The sequence below is a fragment of the Buteo buteo genome, chromosome 6 (assembly GCF_964188355.1).
Source record: "Buteo buteo chromosome 6, bButBut1.hap1.1, whole genome shotgun sequence".
Classification (NCBI taxonomy): Eukaryota; Metazoa; Chordata; class Aves; order Accipitriformes; family Accipitridae; genus Buteo; species Buteo buteo.
In genome coordinates, this window is record NC_134176.1 from 10,272,319 (window position 1) to 10,292,515 (window position 20,197).

Genomic DNA, 20,197 nt, shown 5'->3' on the forward strand with positions numbered 1-20,197 from the left:
TAACTTGAGTAGTGTGAGTTACTGATAGTGCTGTTAGCATGTTCTTATTCTGAAAATCCCAGCTTAAATTTGTAAAAGGTTTGAGTATACCCCACTATTTGCTGAAGTGGCTGCTTAATGACAGCACAGTTTCTAAATACAGTGGTAATGGAGACATTTCACTCATTACAGCCCTGAGTTTTATAGATTTGCCCGTGCAGACATGATTTGTTATAGTAGTTTTCTCATCCTGTATTTTCCTTCTCCATATTCTGCTTGGTACAGGGAAAGCAGACACAGCAAAACATTTAGAAACTGGGTTGTAAAGGAAGTGTACTTGGTTGTCTAACCATCTGTAGCTTGAGATGTTCTTCATTTCTATATCTTTGCAGTAGGCTTAAATATTCTAAAGAGAACTGCTGGCAGTTATTCTAAAGAGAATGCTAATTATCTCTGAAGAGACTGTTCACATAAGTGTTAGGCACATAGCATTTATTTGGATTTTGCAGCATTTCCCTGAAGTTCCCCTAAGTATATTAGTCATTGTTCAATAGACCCAAAATTATCACATCAGACAGCAATGGCATATACCAGGACTGAGGAAAAAGATGGAAAAATTGAGTCCAGAAAAAGGTAATGTATGTAATAAAGGACATCCCATTCTAACAGCAGCTCACATCTGCCTGCAAAGCAGCCTTCCCATAAAATGTTTCTCAGGTAGTGTCCATTTACTTAGGGCCACAAGTAGGTATCCACCTAGACAGTACTGAATGTAGGAGTCTGTTGCAAAGGTGACAGAATCAAGTCAATTAAAATCGAGCTCTGAGACAGCAATGACCACAGAGCAATAATCACTATGATATTTTTAAAAGATGAATGAAATAGTTAAGGGAAGAGCAGTAGAGAAAAGAAGCAGCAATAAAACAATAAAATCTTCCTCCAAATAGGCTACTGTCAGCTTTGGGAAAGGTGAGGGTTAGCAGAAAAGCAACCAGGTTAACAAGGTATTACCCAAGGGTCTGACCACAGGAATAGCTAAGAACAGAGCTCAAAAGCGTGCAAGGATCACAGACACAAACCTGCAGAACATAGGCATTTTGTGAACAGGCTGATCCTGACCCCACCTGCATACTTAGTTTGAGATGCTCCGGTTGTTCTTTTTAACTGTGGCAGGTTTCCTTGGTTACTGCTACTTATTTTTTAATATCTGAAAAAGTGGGCTGTTCAGCTAAACATCTATGTACAGTCTCCAGCCAAACAAGCCTACAACTGTGATTTGACATGCAAAAGAAGGTATACATGCACTAAAAAGAAAGACATTCCCACCTCAGTAATATCTTCCATAGTTAAGACATGAATACATCTCTATTGTTTGGCTATTTTATTGTTACATTTGAAGCAGGACCTCTCATAAATTCATAGAATCATAGAATCATTTAGGTTGGAAAAGACCTTCAAGATCATCGAGTCCAACCATCAACCATTCCCACTAAACCATGTCCTGAAGTACCCCGTCTACTCGCTTTTTGAATACCTCCAGGGATGGTGACTCAACCACTTCCCTGAGCAGCCTATTCCAATGTCTGACAACCCTCTCAGTAAAAAAATTTTTCCTAATATCTAACCTAAATCTCCCTTGCCTCAACTTGAGGCCATTTCCTCTCGAGGAATTCCAAAGGCAAGACAGCAAAAACTAATCCTGAATGAGATAATACATATGAAGAAGAATGGAATGGAATAGAAATAGAATAGAATAGAACAGAACAGAACAGAACAGAATAGGTCAGTTGGAAGGGACCTAGAACCATCGTCAAATGCAACTGCCTGACCACTTCGGGGCTGACCAAAAGTTAAAGCATGTTATTAACGGCATTGTCCATATGCCTCTTAAACACTGACAGGCATGGGGCATCGACCACCTCTGTATAAAGCCTGTTCCAGTGTCTGACCACCCTCTCGGTAAATAAATGTTTCTTAATGTCAAGTCTGAACCTCATCTGATGCAGCTTTGAACCATTTTCACTCATCCCATCATGGGATACCAGGGAGAAGAGCTCAGCACCTCCCTCTCCACTTCTCCTCCTCAGGAAGCTGCAGAGAGCAGAGGTCCATGAGGCAGCGCCCATGAGAGAAGAGCTATATTCCAGGGATTATGGAGATACTTATGACTGTCAAAAAAATTAAGTGTACTTTGATATAGCATAAATGGTAGATGAAAAGTTTTCTTCAGTACGTGGATGAAAGCAACAAAGGTATGATTTATCTGGAACAACTGAGAAAGGAAAATCCTGGGTAATGGGGGAAAAATTGAAAACAGATAATGCTAAAGCTTTTTGGAACAAGCTGGTGTCTAATGTGTGAAACCCAGTGACTTTGTAGTCCTGTCAGAACTCATAAACCTATGGAGCCAGCTAGGTTCTGTCTTGCCATCATCTGCATTGGTGTCAGCAGGGCTGTAGCCACAAGGCACTGCACCAAACCAAGTGCCCTCAGAAATGAGACTGCTGGGAGAGCGGTGCAGCCGATCTGCATGAAAGCCGCTCAGGTAAAGCAGGGCCAGTTCACTTAAAGTTGTACTCCATCGTAACACAGGTACCTGAGATGAGCTGATCAGAGGACAGTATCCATGCTGAAGATCCTACCCAGCAACTTTTTCAGACATGAATAAACCAATACTGAGAAAGAACTGCCTGCAACCAAACTAGAAAATCCATCCAAGAATAATAAATAGATGCTAATGTATACTACTGCTTACATTTAGTACGTGTATCACAATCTAAATGAAAGAGCCAAGCAACAGGTGGGTGGATAAGAACTATTATTAACCACGTTTCATAAATGGAAAAGTACTAAGAGACTCAAAGCCTGGCTATAATTTATACCATATTCTACCTTTGTAATAGAGAGCAAGTAAATTAGAATCAAGTTATGAAGGGGCCTAAAAAGTCTCACAAGAAACCAGGGAAATAAACTCAAGTTCCTCTTAGGTCCAGTTCATTGTCTTAATCATAAACTCCTCCTTCATATGGGGAGGAAAAACAACACACATCGTGCCAGTGATGAAAATAAAAGAGCACTCTCATAAGCACTCTCATTTTTCCTTTACAAGGTGAACCTTACCCCACACGATTCTTATATTACCAGAAGACAAGTCTCCCAGCTTGCCCAGGAACTCTGTCCCACTGAACAACTTACCCAGCATGGTCAGATTTGAGCCAGCAGAGGAGAAAGAAGTTTTCTTCTTATTCCTGCAATATGTCTCCCACCCAAACCAGTGAAAACGTAGCTTCGAGTGCCATCTAGAGGAGTGCGCTCCTCTATAGAAAATAGTTCTGTTGGTTAAAGATGCAGTTTCTCAAAAAGGTTTTCAAACTGACCCACCTTTCACATGTGCTTTTTGCACCTGGAAAAATCTGTCCGATGTCGTTCTTGCATGCAAGTATTAATACAGCCCATGGTCGGATATATTTGTTGGTACAGGATAATAAACCCGTGAAATGGAGCTAGTGAAAACCAGCTGGGGAGGTTCTACTTTGCCAGAAATGTTAATTAGTGAATGGAAATCTCAAAATATTAAGCAGCCTCTAGAAAGCAAACTGGGGAGGAGAGCACTAAAACCACCTGCATCTTCCTCAATATGTTTGCACATACGTGAATACTCACGATATTTCAGTGTTATCTGTAAATGTAACTACATGTCTTAAAAATCTGCCTTAATAACAACAAGCATTGATTTGCCGTGATGGATAAAACAATCCAAGGAATCTTGGAAGTGTCTGGAAGAGATAACTAAGGAGCAGCCTGGAAACCAAAACATGGAAAATTGGTTGGGATCATCTCCAAAAGACCTCATGGGGAAGGGGCCTTATTTGTATGGGGATTTGTGTGTATTCGCAAAGATATAAATCAGTCCACACATGCACGATCACAGCAGGTCCCTTTGTCATTCTCTGCACAGGGCAGAGATTCAAAAGCACCGAAACAATTCCTCCGGAGAGGGGAGGTTGCACCATGAAGGGGAAGCCTGTACTCCTGCTACCCGGTGCTGTGTCTGCAGCAAGAGAGGGTGGCCTCAGAGCCAAAATCCAACTGAACAAGGCCCTGTCAGGATGGGACTGAAGCCACGAGCTGCCACATGCCTTTTGGGGGCTGGAGAGGTCCACTGCGTTTTCACAGCTGAGAGACCCAGTGCCGGGACACAAGGCGTGTGCCCGACCCTTCTGCGGAGCTGTGCTGTGGGCTTTCACTTTTTGCTCTCCCACCTCTGCTGTACATCAGTCCCAAAGCAAAAAAAGTTCACTTTGCAACTCCGCTTCCAGTGTCAGGCAAAGGTCCCCAGCCCTGGTGAGGTTCTCGGGTCCCCAGCCTGGCGTCACTTGCACCGCTTCATGGCTGGAGCACATGCCCCGCTTTCCTTTCCTACCCCTTCTGAGAGTCACCCAGGGCAGAGCCGCCACGCAGCGGGGGATATGGATGTAAGGCGCCAGATGGCTCAGGTTTGTGGTCCCTGTGTGATTGCAGAAGAGAAGGCAGCCCAGAGACACAACGCTGGTCAGGGCCAGCACCAGGACAGCCCTAAAAGAGCAAGGAGGCTCTCCAAGCACTGCCCACAGTGCAGGTGGGATGCCTTTCCCACACTAGCACTCATGCAGCGGCTTCGCCCCGCTCCCCCCATCCCATTTGCTGCAGGAGGCCAACACAGACATCCAAACATACCCAGACACGTAGGGGTCCAGGGCAGCTGAGCTGGAAGCTGGCCCCAAGATTTAAATCCCAGGTATTTAATTCTGGCCACCAGCCTCAACACTTCAATACAGGTATTTCCCGGTACCTCTAATCCCTAAATGCTTTAAAAAATCTGCTCTCACTATTGTAGGTGATTACTTATATGGCTCAAATCTTAAAGTGGCCAAGAGTTTATTAAAAATATGCTTAAACACATATAAGCAAACACTGTTAATGGAACATTAAGGTTGAAATATATAGCTTCCTCAGACAAAATAGCACAGCAATAGCAATCTGCATCTCTGATGTATTAATATCTGGTTGTACCTTCCATGTTTGCTTTGATATCAGACAGCTTGTCATATAACACTGTATGCATTTCATTAACTCTGGGATGAGGTAATCATGCAAAAAAGGAAATGTCACACACTGACTAATGGTTTTGCAGGTAGAGTCAACTATAAGAAGTTCTTGTGTCATCAAACAGTGTGGACACCATGAGAAAGCAATTTCTCTGACAAAGACATAAAGAAGAAAGCTCCTTGTTTTGCACGGGGAACAAGATTCAAATATATTTTTTTGTTTTTATTTTAAATTTGTATTTCAATTCACTTCAGAGCCTGCCTCTCCAGTTACAGTCTTTCTGTCCCTGCACATCTTCCAGATTTACTGCGTATTTGGAATTCCAGTCTCGCTCAAAAAGTTTTTTTAATTGTTCCTGGATAGGCAGTTGCTTTCTTTGCAGGTTGGTCAAATTCTGTTTGATAATTAGTCCCACGCCAGCTGTATTAATGAAATAATCTTCTGACCAATTGGAAGTCCCTATGCAATGGAAAAGTAGCTAATTAGAAAACATTCATTTCCCAGTGTACTGTTTGATCTCCATACTTGTTAAGTCCACATTGCCTGGCTTTGCTGATTTGCTGTACAACTGCAAATCTCATTAGGACCAACGGAGCAGCAAAAATCAGGTCACCTCCTTCTTATTCCAGACCTCAGGTTTCAGAAAGTCAGTATTAACTGCAACCCTGAAGCTTCATAACCTTCTGATTCCTTACAGCCTGTGACAGAGGTGGATGAATCTACTCATTATAAATATGGGAACAGAGAGCAACATTTGGGTATTAAGAGGGGTAAAAGCCAGTGTTTGATATGGGTTTCTGTGTTTAAAGAAAAAAAAATCCTTAATGAACTTAATTTGCTTTACTTGTTAAAGGAAAACAAGAAGAGAAACTGGACCCTTGATCAATAAATCCTCAGGGGCTGTTCTGAGCTCAGCATGCAATGCCCACTTTTAAGCCAGGCAAAGCTGGGAATCCAGCTGTAGACATTGTCTAGGGCTCTCTCCAAAGCTATGACAATTCAGAAAATCAAACACTGTGAAAAAAAACACATTTTATCACTTAGCACTTCTGGTGTTTGCCTTAGCCAGAAAAATCTACTGTCAATCCCAGAAGGTGCTTAGGCATGAAAACAAATTACCTGCATATCTGTCTTCAAAAGACAACTTAGTAAGAAACAAGTTCTATTAAAGGCAAATGGAGCTGCAAGATCTCAGCCCGCTGGAAGATCAGGCTATTTGCTGGTTTGCATTGCTTGGAGGATGAGCTGACTGAAATGACAGAACCCTTTCATGTTCCCTTTTTTGAGGGATCCTAATAAAACAGTGAAAAATAAACACCATCCCGACTTTCAGGAATTGAGCAGCAATTGACATTACTGTTTTCTCATTTCCTTTCCTAGAGTTCTGTTCAACAAACAGTGCGTGGAATTAATTCCTCCCAGCAATTTCTTTTTATTAAAGCACGATAACGTTCTATAGTAGAGCATCAGCTATCACTGCATCATTCCGAGCACACAGTCTGTGAAATTCCTACTGTGTTTCTCACAGGCTGTGAGCTCAGACTTGTCATGTTCTGTTGTTAATGGTTCACAACCATATGAAATAATCTCTTGCTGAACTTGACCTACATTATTGTCTCCCCTTCACATCTCTACTTCTTCACCCAGGGCAGACATTCTGATAAAGTCATATACTTTGATATGTTTATCTGCTCTACATGGCAAAATGAGGTATTATTTTGATACTGCAGCCCATCCTATCTCAGCCTCAGTCCTATAGATCTGAAGATACTGTAAGTATTTGGAATAATGGAATACATACCAATATAGACTACTTTATCAGTGACCATATATTTGTTGTGATTCACTCTCCCGTGAGGAATATTTGTGTGATTCAGAACTGGAACAATGAAGAGTTTCTGGAGGGAGAGAAATTAAGAACATAAATAGAAATACCAGAGTGAGGAACAGACTGGATAATTGGACCATGCAGATTTCCTATATTTTCAAAGACTAGCATAGTACAGAAAGAAGAGAAGAGAATATTCCACACACTGTTATTAAATGTACCATAAAAGAGATTTTACTCTTATCCAAGAAAACTAACAAATAGTACTTCCACTGTACATAAAATTGGATAAGCAATTGAGATCAGATAAGGATAATGTTTCCTTCACAATGTTCAATTAGTGGCACAGCTATTATCATTACAGGGCAGACAATTAAATGCAGTTTTAGGCAGCTGTTTAATAGATACGCATTTACCACTGATTGCTGCTCTTATTTTGTGCTAGAACGGGCTGATCACAGACACGAGGGGTACTGCAGACAACAATAATGCCAAACTTCTTGCGTAAACTCTTACTAAAACCTACATTTCTGTTGGGTTGGGGGGGGTTGGTGGGTTTTTTTGGTAAAACCATTCCTCCTTACTTCTGTGACTTCTCTCTGTTGTGGTAACTGAACCATGTTGGGAGCTTCCACACCATCCCCACTCGACTTGATGCATTTCAGCCTAGTGCCTATGGCCTGTGTGTAATATTTAGTGTTCAGAAATGGGTCCATATTTATAGGCAGTCAGCAGAGCTCTTAACTGTAAAAAACTGATAGTAATTAGACCCATTTAAGATACTGCATACAGGAAAAGGTCTATGAGAAGAGCACTAAGTTGTCATATAAATTGTTACTACTGTCATGGTGCTCACCAAAAGCGACTGCCTGGATAATCATAGAATCGTTTATGTTGGAAAAGACCTTTAAGATCATCGAGTTCAACCCAACACCACCATGCCCACTAAACCATGTCCTGAAGTGCCACACCTATGCGTTTTTTGAACACCACCTCCAGGGATGGTGACTCCACCACTTCCCTGGGCAGCCTGTTCCAATGCCTGACAAATAACATCTCAAGTGCTGCAGCTAGGCACATCCCTTGACATCACTAGTAGCTTGCAATAGCTGCTTCCTCAAAGATTATCTCTTGGGCATTATTTTCTCAAGGACCTGAAACAGTCACTGCAACAACAATCTGCTTCTCTAAAACCTGATACTTGTACACGCGACTGGCAGCTTAGACTCAAAAATCAGTGTGGGGCCCATATCCTCAAGCTGTCTTTCCAAAATCAAGTTTCTTATCGTACCACGTCAACGCTGATGTGGGCATGTGGGTTGTTGAGAGCACGCAGGGACCTCAGGTAGTAGAGCATGGCTGGGTCAGAGCGGGTCCAGCAGCTGACCAGAAGCCGGATTTGTACTCTGTAGTTGAAAGCTGCGCGTCTCAGAGCATTGTCAATGGCTGGCCAGTATCTAGAGAAAAGTGGGTGGAAAAAGGGATATTTTTGAAACGGTTCAGCAGAAAGCTGTGACAATAAACTGAGAATACAAGTGACGCCATGCACAGATGGGATCTCTGATGTCTAGTAAGAGGAGCACTTGTGCCTTCACTGGAGGTATAAATAAGATTTCTGCCTTCTACCCAGCCAGTTCCTTTCACAGTGTGTTTTGAGACCTCCAGTCTCTGCCAAATTGGGTTGAAGTAGATCAAAAAGTTTAAAGCTTAGTAAAGTACACGTACACAGATACACACACAGCGTGGTGCCATCATGTTCATTTCCTTAGGAAACTAAAAATAACAATAGCAACTCCCGTGTAAAGCCAGGTCATACAGCACAAAGTAAAAAGGACAGTGCAGAGCCCAGAGGAAAGCCTAAGAGCCATTTTGCAGAATATGGCCATTTCAGGATCCTGGAGACTGTTTCTACTGTCTGCCATGGTCCTGTGCCATCAGACAGCGTGGACAGACTCTATCCCTCCCTGGCCCTCTTTAGTATGCCGTGTGCCCCCGAGGTAACAAACACAGCCGTGCTCTCGTGAACACGGGGCTGTCCATTTTCCTGACACTCGTGTTGGCAATAGCGTAGGGGAAAATTTTTAACATCCTTCACCCAACTACACTACACTAAGAGCTGGACAATGTGCAACCCCAACCTAGCAACTCCAAATGCCCCTGTTGCATTTTCTTTCCATAGATCCTAACAAGTGCTGCACAGAGGAAGACAAGCATCTTTAGTATAGATTGGAGAACTGATAAAGAGACAGGTCTGGCACTCGCTCACAGTCCCATGAGCAATGATGAATTAATTTGCCTAACTTATTCCTTTTGGTCTTATGTACAAAGGCCTGAGTTATCTAATCCTCCCTCACACATCGTCCTATTGTGATCAACAGACCAGCCATGTGCTTTCAGGCTCAGGCTGACGTGTAGATCCTGAAAAACTCAGAAAAACATGCTATTTAGAAATGCTATTTTTGAGCAGTTTCCATTTTTTAAATATATCAGTTTCTAGTTGATTAACACTCAGGCGTTAAGACAGCAGCTTTGTTCCCTCTGCCTCAGCTGCTGGAGGAACCTAACCTGAACTAATCAGCCTCAATTCATTGCACTACAGCTGGTTGCTGTGGAGATAGCCTGCACCGCTTTCCCTAGGCCTTTGAAACTCTTGTTTGCATCTGATCAGGCCCTAGATGTCACAAATGGTGGATTAAGGGTTCCGATGAAGAATGAGGAGTATTACCATACTCATTCCTAAGGGGGAAAAGAGACTTTCTGTGAACCTATTCTTAGCTAAAAGCAGGAGATGAGAAACCCAGAGATTCAACCATACAACACAGAAACCAAAAATTCTCTAAGCTGTTAGATTTATAAAAAATACCTTCCAAGTGGAAGCTAGTCTTTGAGATTTTGTTTCAAGGACAGTGGAATTATCTGTGTCTGTCTATTATCCTACACTCTTCCTGCTAACACACACATGCCCAGCTGAACAAGAGAGGCTTTACATAGTCATGCCACAGGACATGATGCATGGTATAATTCTGGCTAAATGGAAATCTAGAGCTCACCCCATTCTTTATAAGCCATGTTGTACATAATTATTTTGCTTGAACTTCTTTCTCAGTCAGATTATTTAGACGATTGGAAGACTCAGAAATGTTATAAGCAGATAATACTCAGAGCACTTGGTTGCATGTAAACATCCTAATTCAAGCATATTTAAGAGGATTTGGCGTCTTAGTGGTTGCCCCATGACTGACTAACTTTCTGTGTTACTCAGATTTGAGCTGATGTGTAGAGTCTGCATAATACTGCTGTGACCTCGGGCAGCCCACTGGGACCGTGGCAGTGGTCCACTACACACAATTTGATCACTCCAGTTCACCACTACCACCTTCGCTTTCAGAGCTGCTGTTACATGCATCCAGCATGCTTCAAGAACTTGGATGTCCTTAGATGGAATTATTAAAAAAAGGTAAATAAAAGCCCAGAAGTTTCTTTTAGAGACTGCTTCAGCTATCATTGCAGAGGTCAGCAAGGACAGTTAAGAATCACCCTCTAAACTATGGGTCAAGTATGTCAAACAGGCAGCAGAGCCAGAAGTCAAGAGTCTTCAGAAGTAAAGAACAGAAAGAGAGAAACAGGAACAGAAGAGAGATGCAAAGCAATATTTTCTCTGAAGTCTGATGTCAGATATACTTCTGCTGTTCCCATTCCTCTCTCTGTTCATAACGCTGGTCTGTTGTATTTTGAATGGAGCTGTACCTGACTGTCCCTAGCCTGGCACTTCACAGTTTTCTTGCTGTGCGAAGAGCACAGGAGGCTTTTTAAAATGCTAGTGAAGAACATGGGCACTATCGGATACCACCCTTCCTGGAGCATCAGTATTTGACAGTCCACAAGGCGGTCATAAATGCAGAGCAAAGCCTCAGTCCTCTCCACTCTGAATATTTTTATTGCAGAAAGGGGGGAATAGTATATTTTTCCTTTAAATAGTGCAGTTAACTGATGTGTTCAGGATTAAAACTGTACCTTTCTGGATGAACAAAACGGCTGGTAGGGAAATATTCCATAACAGAAACATAGACAAATTTCTGTGCCTCACTGATAATACTGATTATAGCAAAGAGGTCATGGGTGCGACCTTCTGGACAAAACGCTGGAGGAGAAGCCTGTAAAGAAGAAAACATACAGGTCAGTGATTTCATCCTTTTTTCTGTCAGACTGTGATTCATTTATATTCAGATCTGTTCAGTTTTCATTATAATAGCACAAAGCACTTGAGGTGGACCACTATCATTCCTCATGCCTTCCATGTCCTGATGGGTCAGATACTTGTTGATATATTGAGCCCACAAGTGATTAAAGGAGACCTGCACCCTTATTCCTTGAGTAGTTCCAGAGATACCTGTGGAATGAATTATTATCCAACTGGAACACAAGTAACTGCTGAAGAAACTTTTCTGGCCAATGCTTAAACATAGTTTACAGTTTATCTTGTTATTTTGAAACATACTTACAGAAAAATAGGCTTTTGTCAAGACTCCATTAAATTCTACTTCCAGAGGCCGATGCTTGTTAATGTGGGTAGAATAATTTAGAGGCCAAGGGAATGGGATGGTAGCATTAGCATGTCCAAGATCCCAGTAAGTGCTAAATGTTTTCCAGAGGTCTTTGGCCAAGCAGCTGCAGTTGTATATCACAGCACCAAACTCTTTCACCTGCAAAGAGAACAAGCTATGTCACAGCTCCAGAAAGAGCCACCTCCACCCTCAGGGGTTTCTTTGCTGTTTCTCCCACTCAGTCAATATTTTACATCATTATGATTTTTCTCTGTTATGTGCTAGAACATGAATTTTCTCCCAGATTTTTGAATATGCAGCAGCAGAACTTACCTGAGATAAAGATCTCCAGTCCATATTTGCACTACCAATATATATGTGTTTCATGTCTACAATCCAGAACTTGCTATGCAACACTCCTCCTGCCAAACGTCCAAAATCAATCTTTTTTACATGAGCTCCTGAAGAAAGATGGGGAGGGGAAAAAAAAGTTTAGATACAGCATGGAGATGATAATCTATACTGCTCCCCTGACAGCCAGAACATGTCTGGATGTCTAATACTTGCAGCCAGTAATAACTACCAAACTTCACAAGCACTTATTCCTGGGAATACAGTAACTTGCAAAAAGTAAACTTTTGCAAAAATCCTTAAGGGCATGACAACATACAGAGAAATCATAAACTAGTGAACACATAGTGCTTGTCCTGTGAACCCATGTAAGCACCATGCCAGAATAGGCCTTGGAAACCAGTTTCTCTCAGATGCCTTTTTGCAATACTAAAGTTCCGAGTGCATCACTGAAGTGAGCTAGTTACCTTTTTCCTCTAAAAGCTCAAGGTCAGTTGAATTTGTAGCCAAAGTTGGTATACTTGCTGCAACATACACAGAGATATTCTCTGCGAGTAATCTCTCAAACCTCTTCAGAATATCTTCACCCTGCACGGTACATTGTTTGTTATGTTTTATATTTTGTTGTAGAACATTTAGCAAGATCTATGCAAGTACAGTGTTACTAATGGATGTTTCCTTTGAAGAACCCCAACACAAGGAAGGTCAGAAATGTCACCTATTTCAGGAGTGTTTCAAGTAGAGAAAAAAAGGAACAAAGATTCTGATCCAATGTATGCATCCAAGTTTATTTTCCATTTTTTAATACTATTAGACATAAGGTTAAAAGTATGACCACAAACATCCCAGACTTCAAAGGTGAATGCCCCAACGAAGATCAACTGCTGGATGCTGATGCTGAACAGATAGGCTGTGTCATTTCTCCCTGACGATAAAAGTAACGGAGACTGTCCTACACTGAGCTGTCCCTTTAGCGGAGACGGGGCTCAGCCTTACATCTCTCACTTTTACTTCTTCTCATGTGGAGGAAATGAGTCACCTTACAACACCAGAACCACCTGGGGAGGAAGACAAGGAGAGCAGTCCCAGAGAGCCCGTGAGGACAAGGAGGAAGGTGTGCCAGGAGGGAGGCAGAGGCTCGGCCCGCAGAAATAAACAGGCCAGCAAACAGCACGATTCCTGACACATGGCTGAACTCCGTACCTGCCTGAAATAGGGTGGCCTTGTCCCTTCTGCTTTTCAGAACAGTCCCCCAGGCCCTGCTCAGGATTGCCTGCGAGGTCGCCAGCTGCCACAGGCCAAAAGAGAACCAAGGGACAATTAAACATGATGGATGGTCACAGGGTGAGCCTGTGCCGTGGCCTCTGTCATTTACTTTTGGTGGCGGAGCCAGAGAGGCCCCTCAGGAAGCCTGGCTGCACAGGGTGCCCAGGAGGACAACCCTGCAAAGGAGAATGAATGTCCTAAGCTGCTGTCCAATGGCATGGTTCAGGGACACCTGCAAAATGCGTCAATGCAGATGCCACCTCTGTACATGGGGGAGAAGAAGACTCTGAAGCAGTCAAAAGTCCAGCAGACTTTGCTTTCTGACTCTTCCAGCTAGCCAGTGGGAATTGGCACATTCCCTTGTGTACGTGGGATCCTGTAGGCTCTTCAGCCATGCTACTGGGCTGCCCCTACCACAGGTTGACCATCTGCAAGGTAAGCGAGTGTGATTTGGAGGCTGACCTCTGGTTGCTCTTAAAACACAGCATAGAAATATTTGGAGACATGGACAGAGCCCAGATGGAGTCTAACTTGACCGGAGGAAGACAGTTGGTGTGCTGTTTCAGACCAGCATGGAAAACCTTTCTGGGTTTGCAGGAAGAGTCAGGCAATGTCTCTCGGAGGCAGACCATGCAGTCAATCTGCCACATGTACATAAGACAAACAACAACAGATGTGCTTGTCATTGATTTTCTCCTACCTGCTTGGAAGATGAATCATTGACGTTGATATCCTTCCCAGTAAGAGACCAATAGTAAGACGCCACGTGAATTTTTTCTTGGGCTACATCAAGGAGTCTCATCCAGGCTTGGTACAAGGGTTTGGCGGCAGTGCTATTTATCTCAAAAGCTAAGTCATAAGGAACATTTTCCACAAGTTCAAAGCTGCAATGGCAATTGTATATTGTGAAGCAAGTGACTGTGACCCAAGCAGAAAACCAAGCACCTGCCAGGCCATAGAGTTGGCCATTTTGGACATCAACCTCAAAAGCAAACAACCTGAGCTGGACAAACAAGATGGGAGTACTCTCTATACCCAGTTTTTATAGCCAAGCATATATCATACATCGTCCTCCCAAATCCAGCAGAATGGATTCTCAGAAGGCGTTCTGAGCATTTTATTTTACCATCCTGAAGATGAGGAGAAAAGTAGCCCCCTGGGGCTGGATGTCGCTTTGATACCCCCTCCACCCTCTGCCAGGACAAACATCCACTGCCCCCTCCAGCCTCTGAAAGAAGGTGAGCTCGGCAGAGGCTGCTTTGCCCACCGGTCACTCTGCTGCCTTCCACCGCTGCCACAAAGGGAGGATGGCTGGAGGTGGTGGAGTAGCAACAGAGCTGTGCTGAACATACAAGCACAGGACTGGTAGTGGAGCTGTGATACTGCCCCTACTGCCCCTCATAACGGTCAATTACTAACGACCCAATGCCTAAACAACACCCCCACTCTTCCCAAATTAGTGGTACTTTATCACTTATTATACAATGGGAAGAGAACAAAAGCCATGCTCATATTGTCAGCATTGTAACAATTTCTCCACCTGGTCATTACTTCTCCACGTGCCACATCAGGCCTGGCTTACCTGCAAGAGTCATTGGGTCTATTGGTGTCCTCCTCAATTATTGTGGTTCCCGGGAGATCTCCATAGAGTGCTTCTTCCTCCTCCCACTCTTCGTAAATGCTGACAACTCCTTCTTCTCCATTAGAATCAACTATGCTGTCCACTCCCATGAAGTAAACAGCGATCAGGACAACACCAAGTATCAAAATTGCCCCTAAGATTTGAAACTAGAACAGAATCCAAGTAAGAGAAGATTTAAGTGATCACCAAGTCATGGATACACCAACTCATGGATGATTACTTGTTGCGGGTGAGTAAATCACAATCTTTGAATAGTAGTTCTGCTTTCAGCTACTGGCAGACAGTATTCTTGGATACACCACCGAAAGTGAGGACCACAAGCTACATAGGGGTTGGTTTATGTGAGGACCATGATTTTAGTTTTGGTTTAATTTCTCCTGTGCCAACATATCAAAAATCTGGGGGTTTTTCCCAAACCTTATGATTAGTTTGATGCTGATTAGCTTTATTTTTGCACAAGACAAATGGGTGTTCAACAAATTTTCTTCCAAAATCAAAACAAGGAAATCCGTAGCACAAGATTAGCTGTGGGATCAAGACCAGCACTACCGTAAAGAGAAAGTTCATGAAGTCAGAGGAGAAAAAACATGTCTGAAAATGTCAGAAGCAGAGGGGCATTTTGTGGTTTCTGAACACGTTCTGGTTTTGTCTTCTAACTTAAACCTCACTTAAGTGAAATTACACAAATCTCATTTATCCATGTGGTGAGTGACCAGTATTTCCTTGTCGTTCTAGTGTGGTGAGTTAGCTTCATTTCCCTTTTTCTGTACTTCCTTTTTTTTCCTGAACGTAGATGAAAAAAAAAATAGCCTGGCCACCTGATATATCCAGATCTGGAGTCCAGCCACTCACATGCTGAAACGTATAGCACCAGGCTCTATATGTTGCCCTATACTGAGGAGGAAAAGACAGCCACCAGTGCAGATCCATTTCCCCCCAACAATTATCATGTCTGGTTCCTGATGGCAATTCTTGCGAGCTGGGACCATCCACCACCCTGAGATAGGCAATGTGCACTTCAGGGTTGAGCTTTTGAACCTCCGGGCAGGAGAAGCGAGTCTGGGAGTGTTTGTGAGGCTATAGCTATAAACGTGAGCTCCCAAAAGGGTACATATGAAAATTACACAGAAACCAGTTGCCTCTGAAAGCATCTATTTCAGTTTCTGTGTGGATAAAGTTTCTTACTTTTCATTTTCTCTGCTTTTCTCAAGATCTACAGTGTTGCCATCAATTTCAGGCAGTGATTTGAATGAGAAAAACATTTTTAAACTTACTATCTACTTAAATTTTTGCCCTCTGGCTTGTTCTCCCTCCCACTGAGGGCAAAAAAATCCCACCAATTTTTAACAGTTCTGCGTTTCATCCCGTGAACACATTGGCAAGACTTAAACATCGCACAGGTTTTAGAAGAGATTTCTAAGGTAAGAGACCTATTTTGAAGTCACATCTTGGCTGTCACCATGCTCTACACTGTGATGTCCAGGTGCTGTAGGCATGCTGAAAAAACAAATAAATGCTGTGCTAATGGTGAAAGTGAGGGTATTTGTATGAGCAAGGTTTACTATCCTGAGGCAGGGCTGCAGGATTAGGCTCCACACTACTCCCTCTCGGCAAGGTTTGATCAGCCTACTGGATAAATCAATGAGGGTTTTGTCACTTACTTGTTTACAAATAGGATCGAAACCTACACGGATTTCTAAAACAGGCAATAAAATCCTTCTTCTTAATCTGTTATTTCTTTTCAGAAATGTCAGTGTAATCTCAGCTCTTCTAAGCAAATGTAGTGTATCCCAATAATTACCGTTTTGACGTCTTTTTGATTGTTCACGCTTAATTTCATGTTGGAAGACTCATTAAGCATCAGGGATGTTTTTAATGCTTTTTTCACAATCTGAAAAACAGAAATGTATGCAAGGGGAAAAATAAAACTTTATGGCAACATTTGTATAAAGCCAGTTACAGACTAAAAATGCAGGTTACTGCTATTGCTTCATATAGTGCTCTGAGATTTAAGTACGGATCTGTGCAACATCCTCACTGTATGACAGGTCTTGAGTGACATGAACGGATTGCAAAGTGAGAGGGAGAGACAGGTCCCTGCAGGTTTTCCCTGGTGCTGTCTACACACAAAAATCACTCCAGTAATTATTGTGTAAACAACTGCATCGCTGCCTCTTCAAGTTATACTTCAACACCCACTTTTGTCCTGTTGCAAGCTAACACATTTGCCAACAAGTAATAATTAAATGCAGAAGCTGTGGGTGGTAGCGTACAGCATCAATGTCATCCTCTGTGTGACTCTATTAGGCTCCTGCTCTCTTTCTATGCCTGTGAGTTGTCTTCAATGATGGTGTCTTTTCCAGAAGGGACTCTGTTAATGGGACAGGGACCAGGCTGAAATATAAACTCCTCTTCTCCCCTGTTGTAACCATGACCCTAGAAAGTAAGTTAACTTCTTTTCCTCCTCAGGCAGTATTGCTCCAATCTTATGTTATCCCTAGCAGCGGCAACCACAAGGGCAAATACCAAATATGCCAAAACTCAAAGCAGATGGTAGGGCAGGGGTAGTTGGCTGCTTGCTTATTTTGCCCTCTGAAAAGGTCAACCCAAAAACTTCACACATGCCCAATGGTCATGAATCATGAATCATCCCTGCATTGGCAGAGGTGAATGTACCCCATAGAAGTCAGCTGCCATTTTTCATGCTCAGAAGCAAGAAGTAGTACATCCTGGGGTTTAGTAGATTTCAGAAAGTGCTACCAGATGATATCACCACCTGTCCAGTCCCCAAACTACCGCTTCCTATCCCTGAGCCATCGGGCGTTTGTAGCCTGGAGGATGAACATGTTTAACAGTGTCAGATATGCAGTTGTTCTGTGGGCGGCCACACTCGAACAAGTTTTAGGCAGGAAGGATCCTGCCAGGCTTGTCCCATCCATCTTGCCATACGTTCACAGCTATTGTCACCTGAACTGGGTGGGCTCGTTGTGTCTGCCCTCCCACACCAGTAAGGCAGCATGGCCATGCATGTCCGTGCTGTGTCCAGCTCCTGCCCACTCCACCTTTCTGTACGATGCTGTGACCGCATGGAACAGGCAGGAGCTGGACACAGCACGGGCATAACCCCAAAGGCTTCTTGTGGGACTCAACTCCCAAGAACTAGTGGGGCTGAACCAAAGAGGTGGAGGATGTCTTGGGAGACAAGGGAGGTGGGTCTGAAACAGTGACTTGGGGAATGTGGAGGGCAATGCGAAAAGAGAGGACCCAAGGTAAAAGAGCAGACAAGGGAGAATGAGAAAGGTGGAGAGGGAAGGAAAGGCATGAACAGTCATGCTTAATAGCAGACTAGAGCTGCAGAGATGAAAGCTAAGTTTCCGTTTCAGGGTCTGCTTGTTATTATCAGCTGTGATCTCTAGAGCAGTTCCTACTTTCCAAGGCAGTTTTACTCACACTTTTCACTGCACTTCCTTTTGCTGCCCCCAGATTCAGATGCAAGCTTTTACACTAGAAACAGTTATAAATGCTGGCAGGAAAACACCCATTCTCCCAGCCCTGGAGAAACTGAGCTGCTGCCAGCAGGGAAGGACAGTTGGCCATTCCCTGGTGAATGTCAGGTCCTCATGCCGCTGAAATCCCAGTTCATGTTTTAAGCACAGTACAAAGATGCGGTGTCTTACCCCAAAGAGCTTGCAGCCCAAGCAGAGAGGGGAGGTATAACACACCACGCAGAGAAGGCTGCGTGACAGCAACACACGGCATTCCCCCACCTCGAGAGAAAGTGGTCAAATGCCAACCCAGAAAACTTAGTGGGAACAAAAGGAGGAGAGAGCAAGAGAGAAGAGGCTAAGGAGTTTGGTAGGAAACCGAGGTGAAGGGATTTTAAAGGAGGAGGAGAAAGGCAGCTGAAAAACAACAGGAGGGCCCAGGGAGGTTGCAGGTCACACTCCACAGCTCGCAGCTTTGTCCGTAGCTGTCACAACCAGCTGGGCTATCTGGTAAGAAACAGCCCCCCCGGCTGCCCCGGGTGGATCTCACCACAGAACCAGAGCCTGAGAGGTGTCATCTTGTTCCTCTGGCCCCCAAAACTAAAGCGCTCCCCACGATACATTTGGTGACCAAGCAGTGTCTTGGTAAGGAACTGCAGCTGCAGGTGCACTGCCAGCCCTGTGATGGCTTCAGAGGGATGGAGCTTCTGAGAAACAACTTGTTTCAGTTCTCTTTTTTCAGCAACAGTTACAAAATGGCTTCAAAAAGCAGCATTTCTCTTAAAATATGCAAATGAACAGATCTCATATGTGCCATAATAGACTCACCTACCATTTGATTCAAACAAAGTCTTTCTTAATATCTTTGACTGGTGATGGGTTAGATTCCCAGCTGCTATACAGAAGTCATGAGAACGGCACTAAAATATGCAGCTTAATTTTCAAAAAAGAAAACATCACAGACTCAACCAGAATTCTTACTAATAATATTGTAGCTGGTCAGTAATTAACTATGGCTCCCTCTAAGCTTTCAGGGCTTTACTAGCTGCCAGTTTCAATGACTAAAGTTCATCCAAGAGCAATAAATACAAGCGCTACTTAGTGTTGCTTCACAGACTGGAACATCAGTTAATACCACAATCTGCTGAGTACACAGAGGAGACTGTTGTTTATAACATTAGGCTGCTTTCTCCCTGCCCCCAAAATAACTTTTGGTACTTCTTTTTTCCATCAGCATCAAACTGTTTCAGATTTTGGATTTCAAACATAAGGATGAGATTTTTCAGTATACAAAATCCTCCCCGGAAGCTGTTTGAAGTTCCTCAGATGAACAAAGCGCATTCATCTCTCCACGACCACCCCCCAATGCTCTCAAGATGATGACAAATGTACTTACCATCCTGGAAGACCTCCTCCTGTGTGGATGTCCTGCTATAGTCTGATGTTACTCCCAACTCTACTTAAAAGAGGCAGTTTACATGCTTTTCGCCAGCAGATTTGTTTCGGGTTCTGTTTTTTTCCTCCTTCTGCTGCAGATTACTTCCTCTTAAACACCGAGTTTCACAACACGCACTGACAGTTAGAGTCCCAAGTTATCATCTAGTTGTTACTACCCAGTTCTTAGATTCCAGGTCCCGATTTCCACCTGTTTGGCATAACTTTCTGCAGTGCCTGACCTGGCTCAAACTCTGTTGAATGGCTGAGTTCCCACCGCCTTCAGTGGTGTGAGATCAGAGCCTAGATCAGCTCTAGGAGACACTGGTTGAAAGGACTGCTCGGCTTCAGTGCACTTTGCATCCCAGGCACGGCAGCATTCTCACTGCTTCATTCTTAACCCACCAGAAGCTTCATTTTAAACCAAGGAGCAAACCCTCCAAAACTGCCTCTCTACCCAGTTCTTGCAAGCGCCCTCCTGCCCAATCATCCTTGAACAAACGTAAGGGAGCAGCTTCAGTCTTAAACAAATGGTACTTCGAATTTGCAGCGATGGTGTTGAGGGAGAAGGTTCCAGGCA

General features: G+C 43.4%; 1 protein-coding gene across 1 annotated transcript; it reads right to left on the minus strand.

The window, feature by feature from the left end:
- Nucleotides 1–4,877: 4,877 nt before the first annotated feature.
- Nucleotides 4,878–19,774, minus strand: PLD4 (phospholipase D family member 4). Its single transcript, XM_075031052.1, has 11 exons — nucleotides 19,580–19,774; nucleotides 16,500–16,589; nucleotides 14,639–14,844; nucleotides 13,757–13,940; nucleotides 12,258–12,378; nucleotides 11,773–11,900; nucleotides 11,398–11,598; nucleotides 10,910–11,049; nucleotides 8,187–8,352; nucleotides 6,869–6,965; nucleotides 4,878–5,526 (listed from the first exon to the last, which is right to left on the minus strand). Exons 1-11 carry the CDS (start codon nucleotides 19,580–19,582, stop codon nucleotides 5,318–5,320), a joined length of 1,545 nt encoding a protein of 514 aa, XP_074887153.1. The 5' UTR covers nucleotides 19,583–19,774; the 3' UTR covers nucleotides 4,878–5,317.
- Between the last annotated feature and the right edge of the window lie 423 nt (nucleotides 19,775–20,197).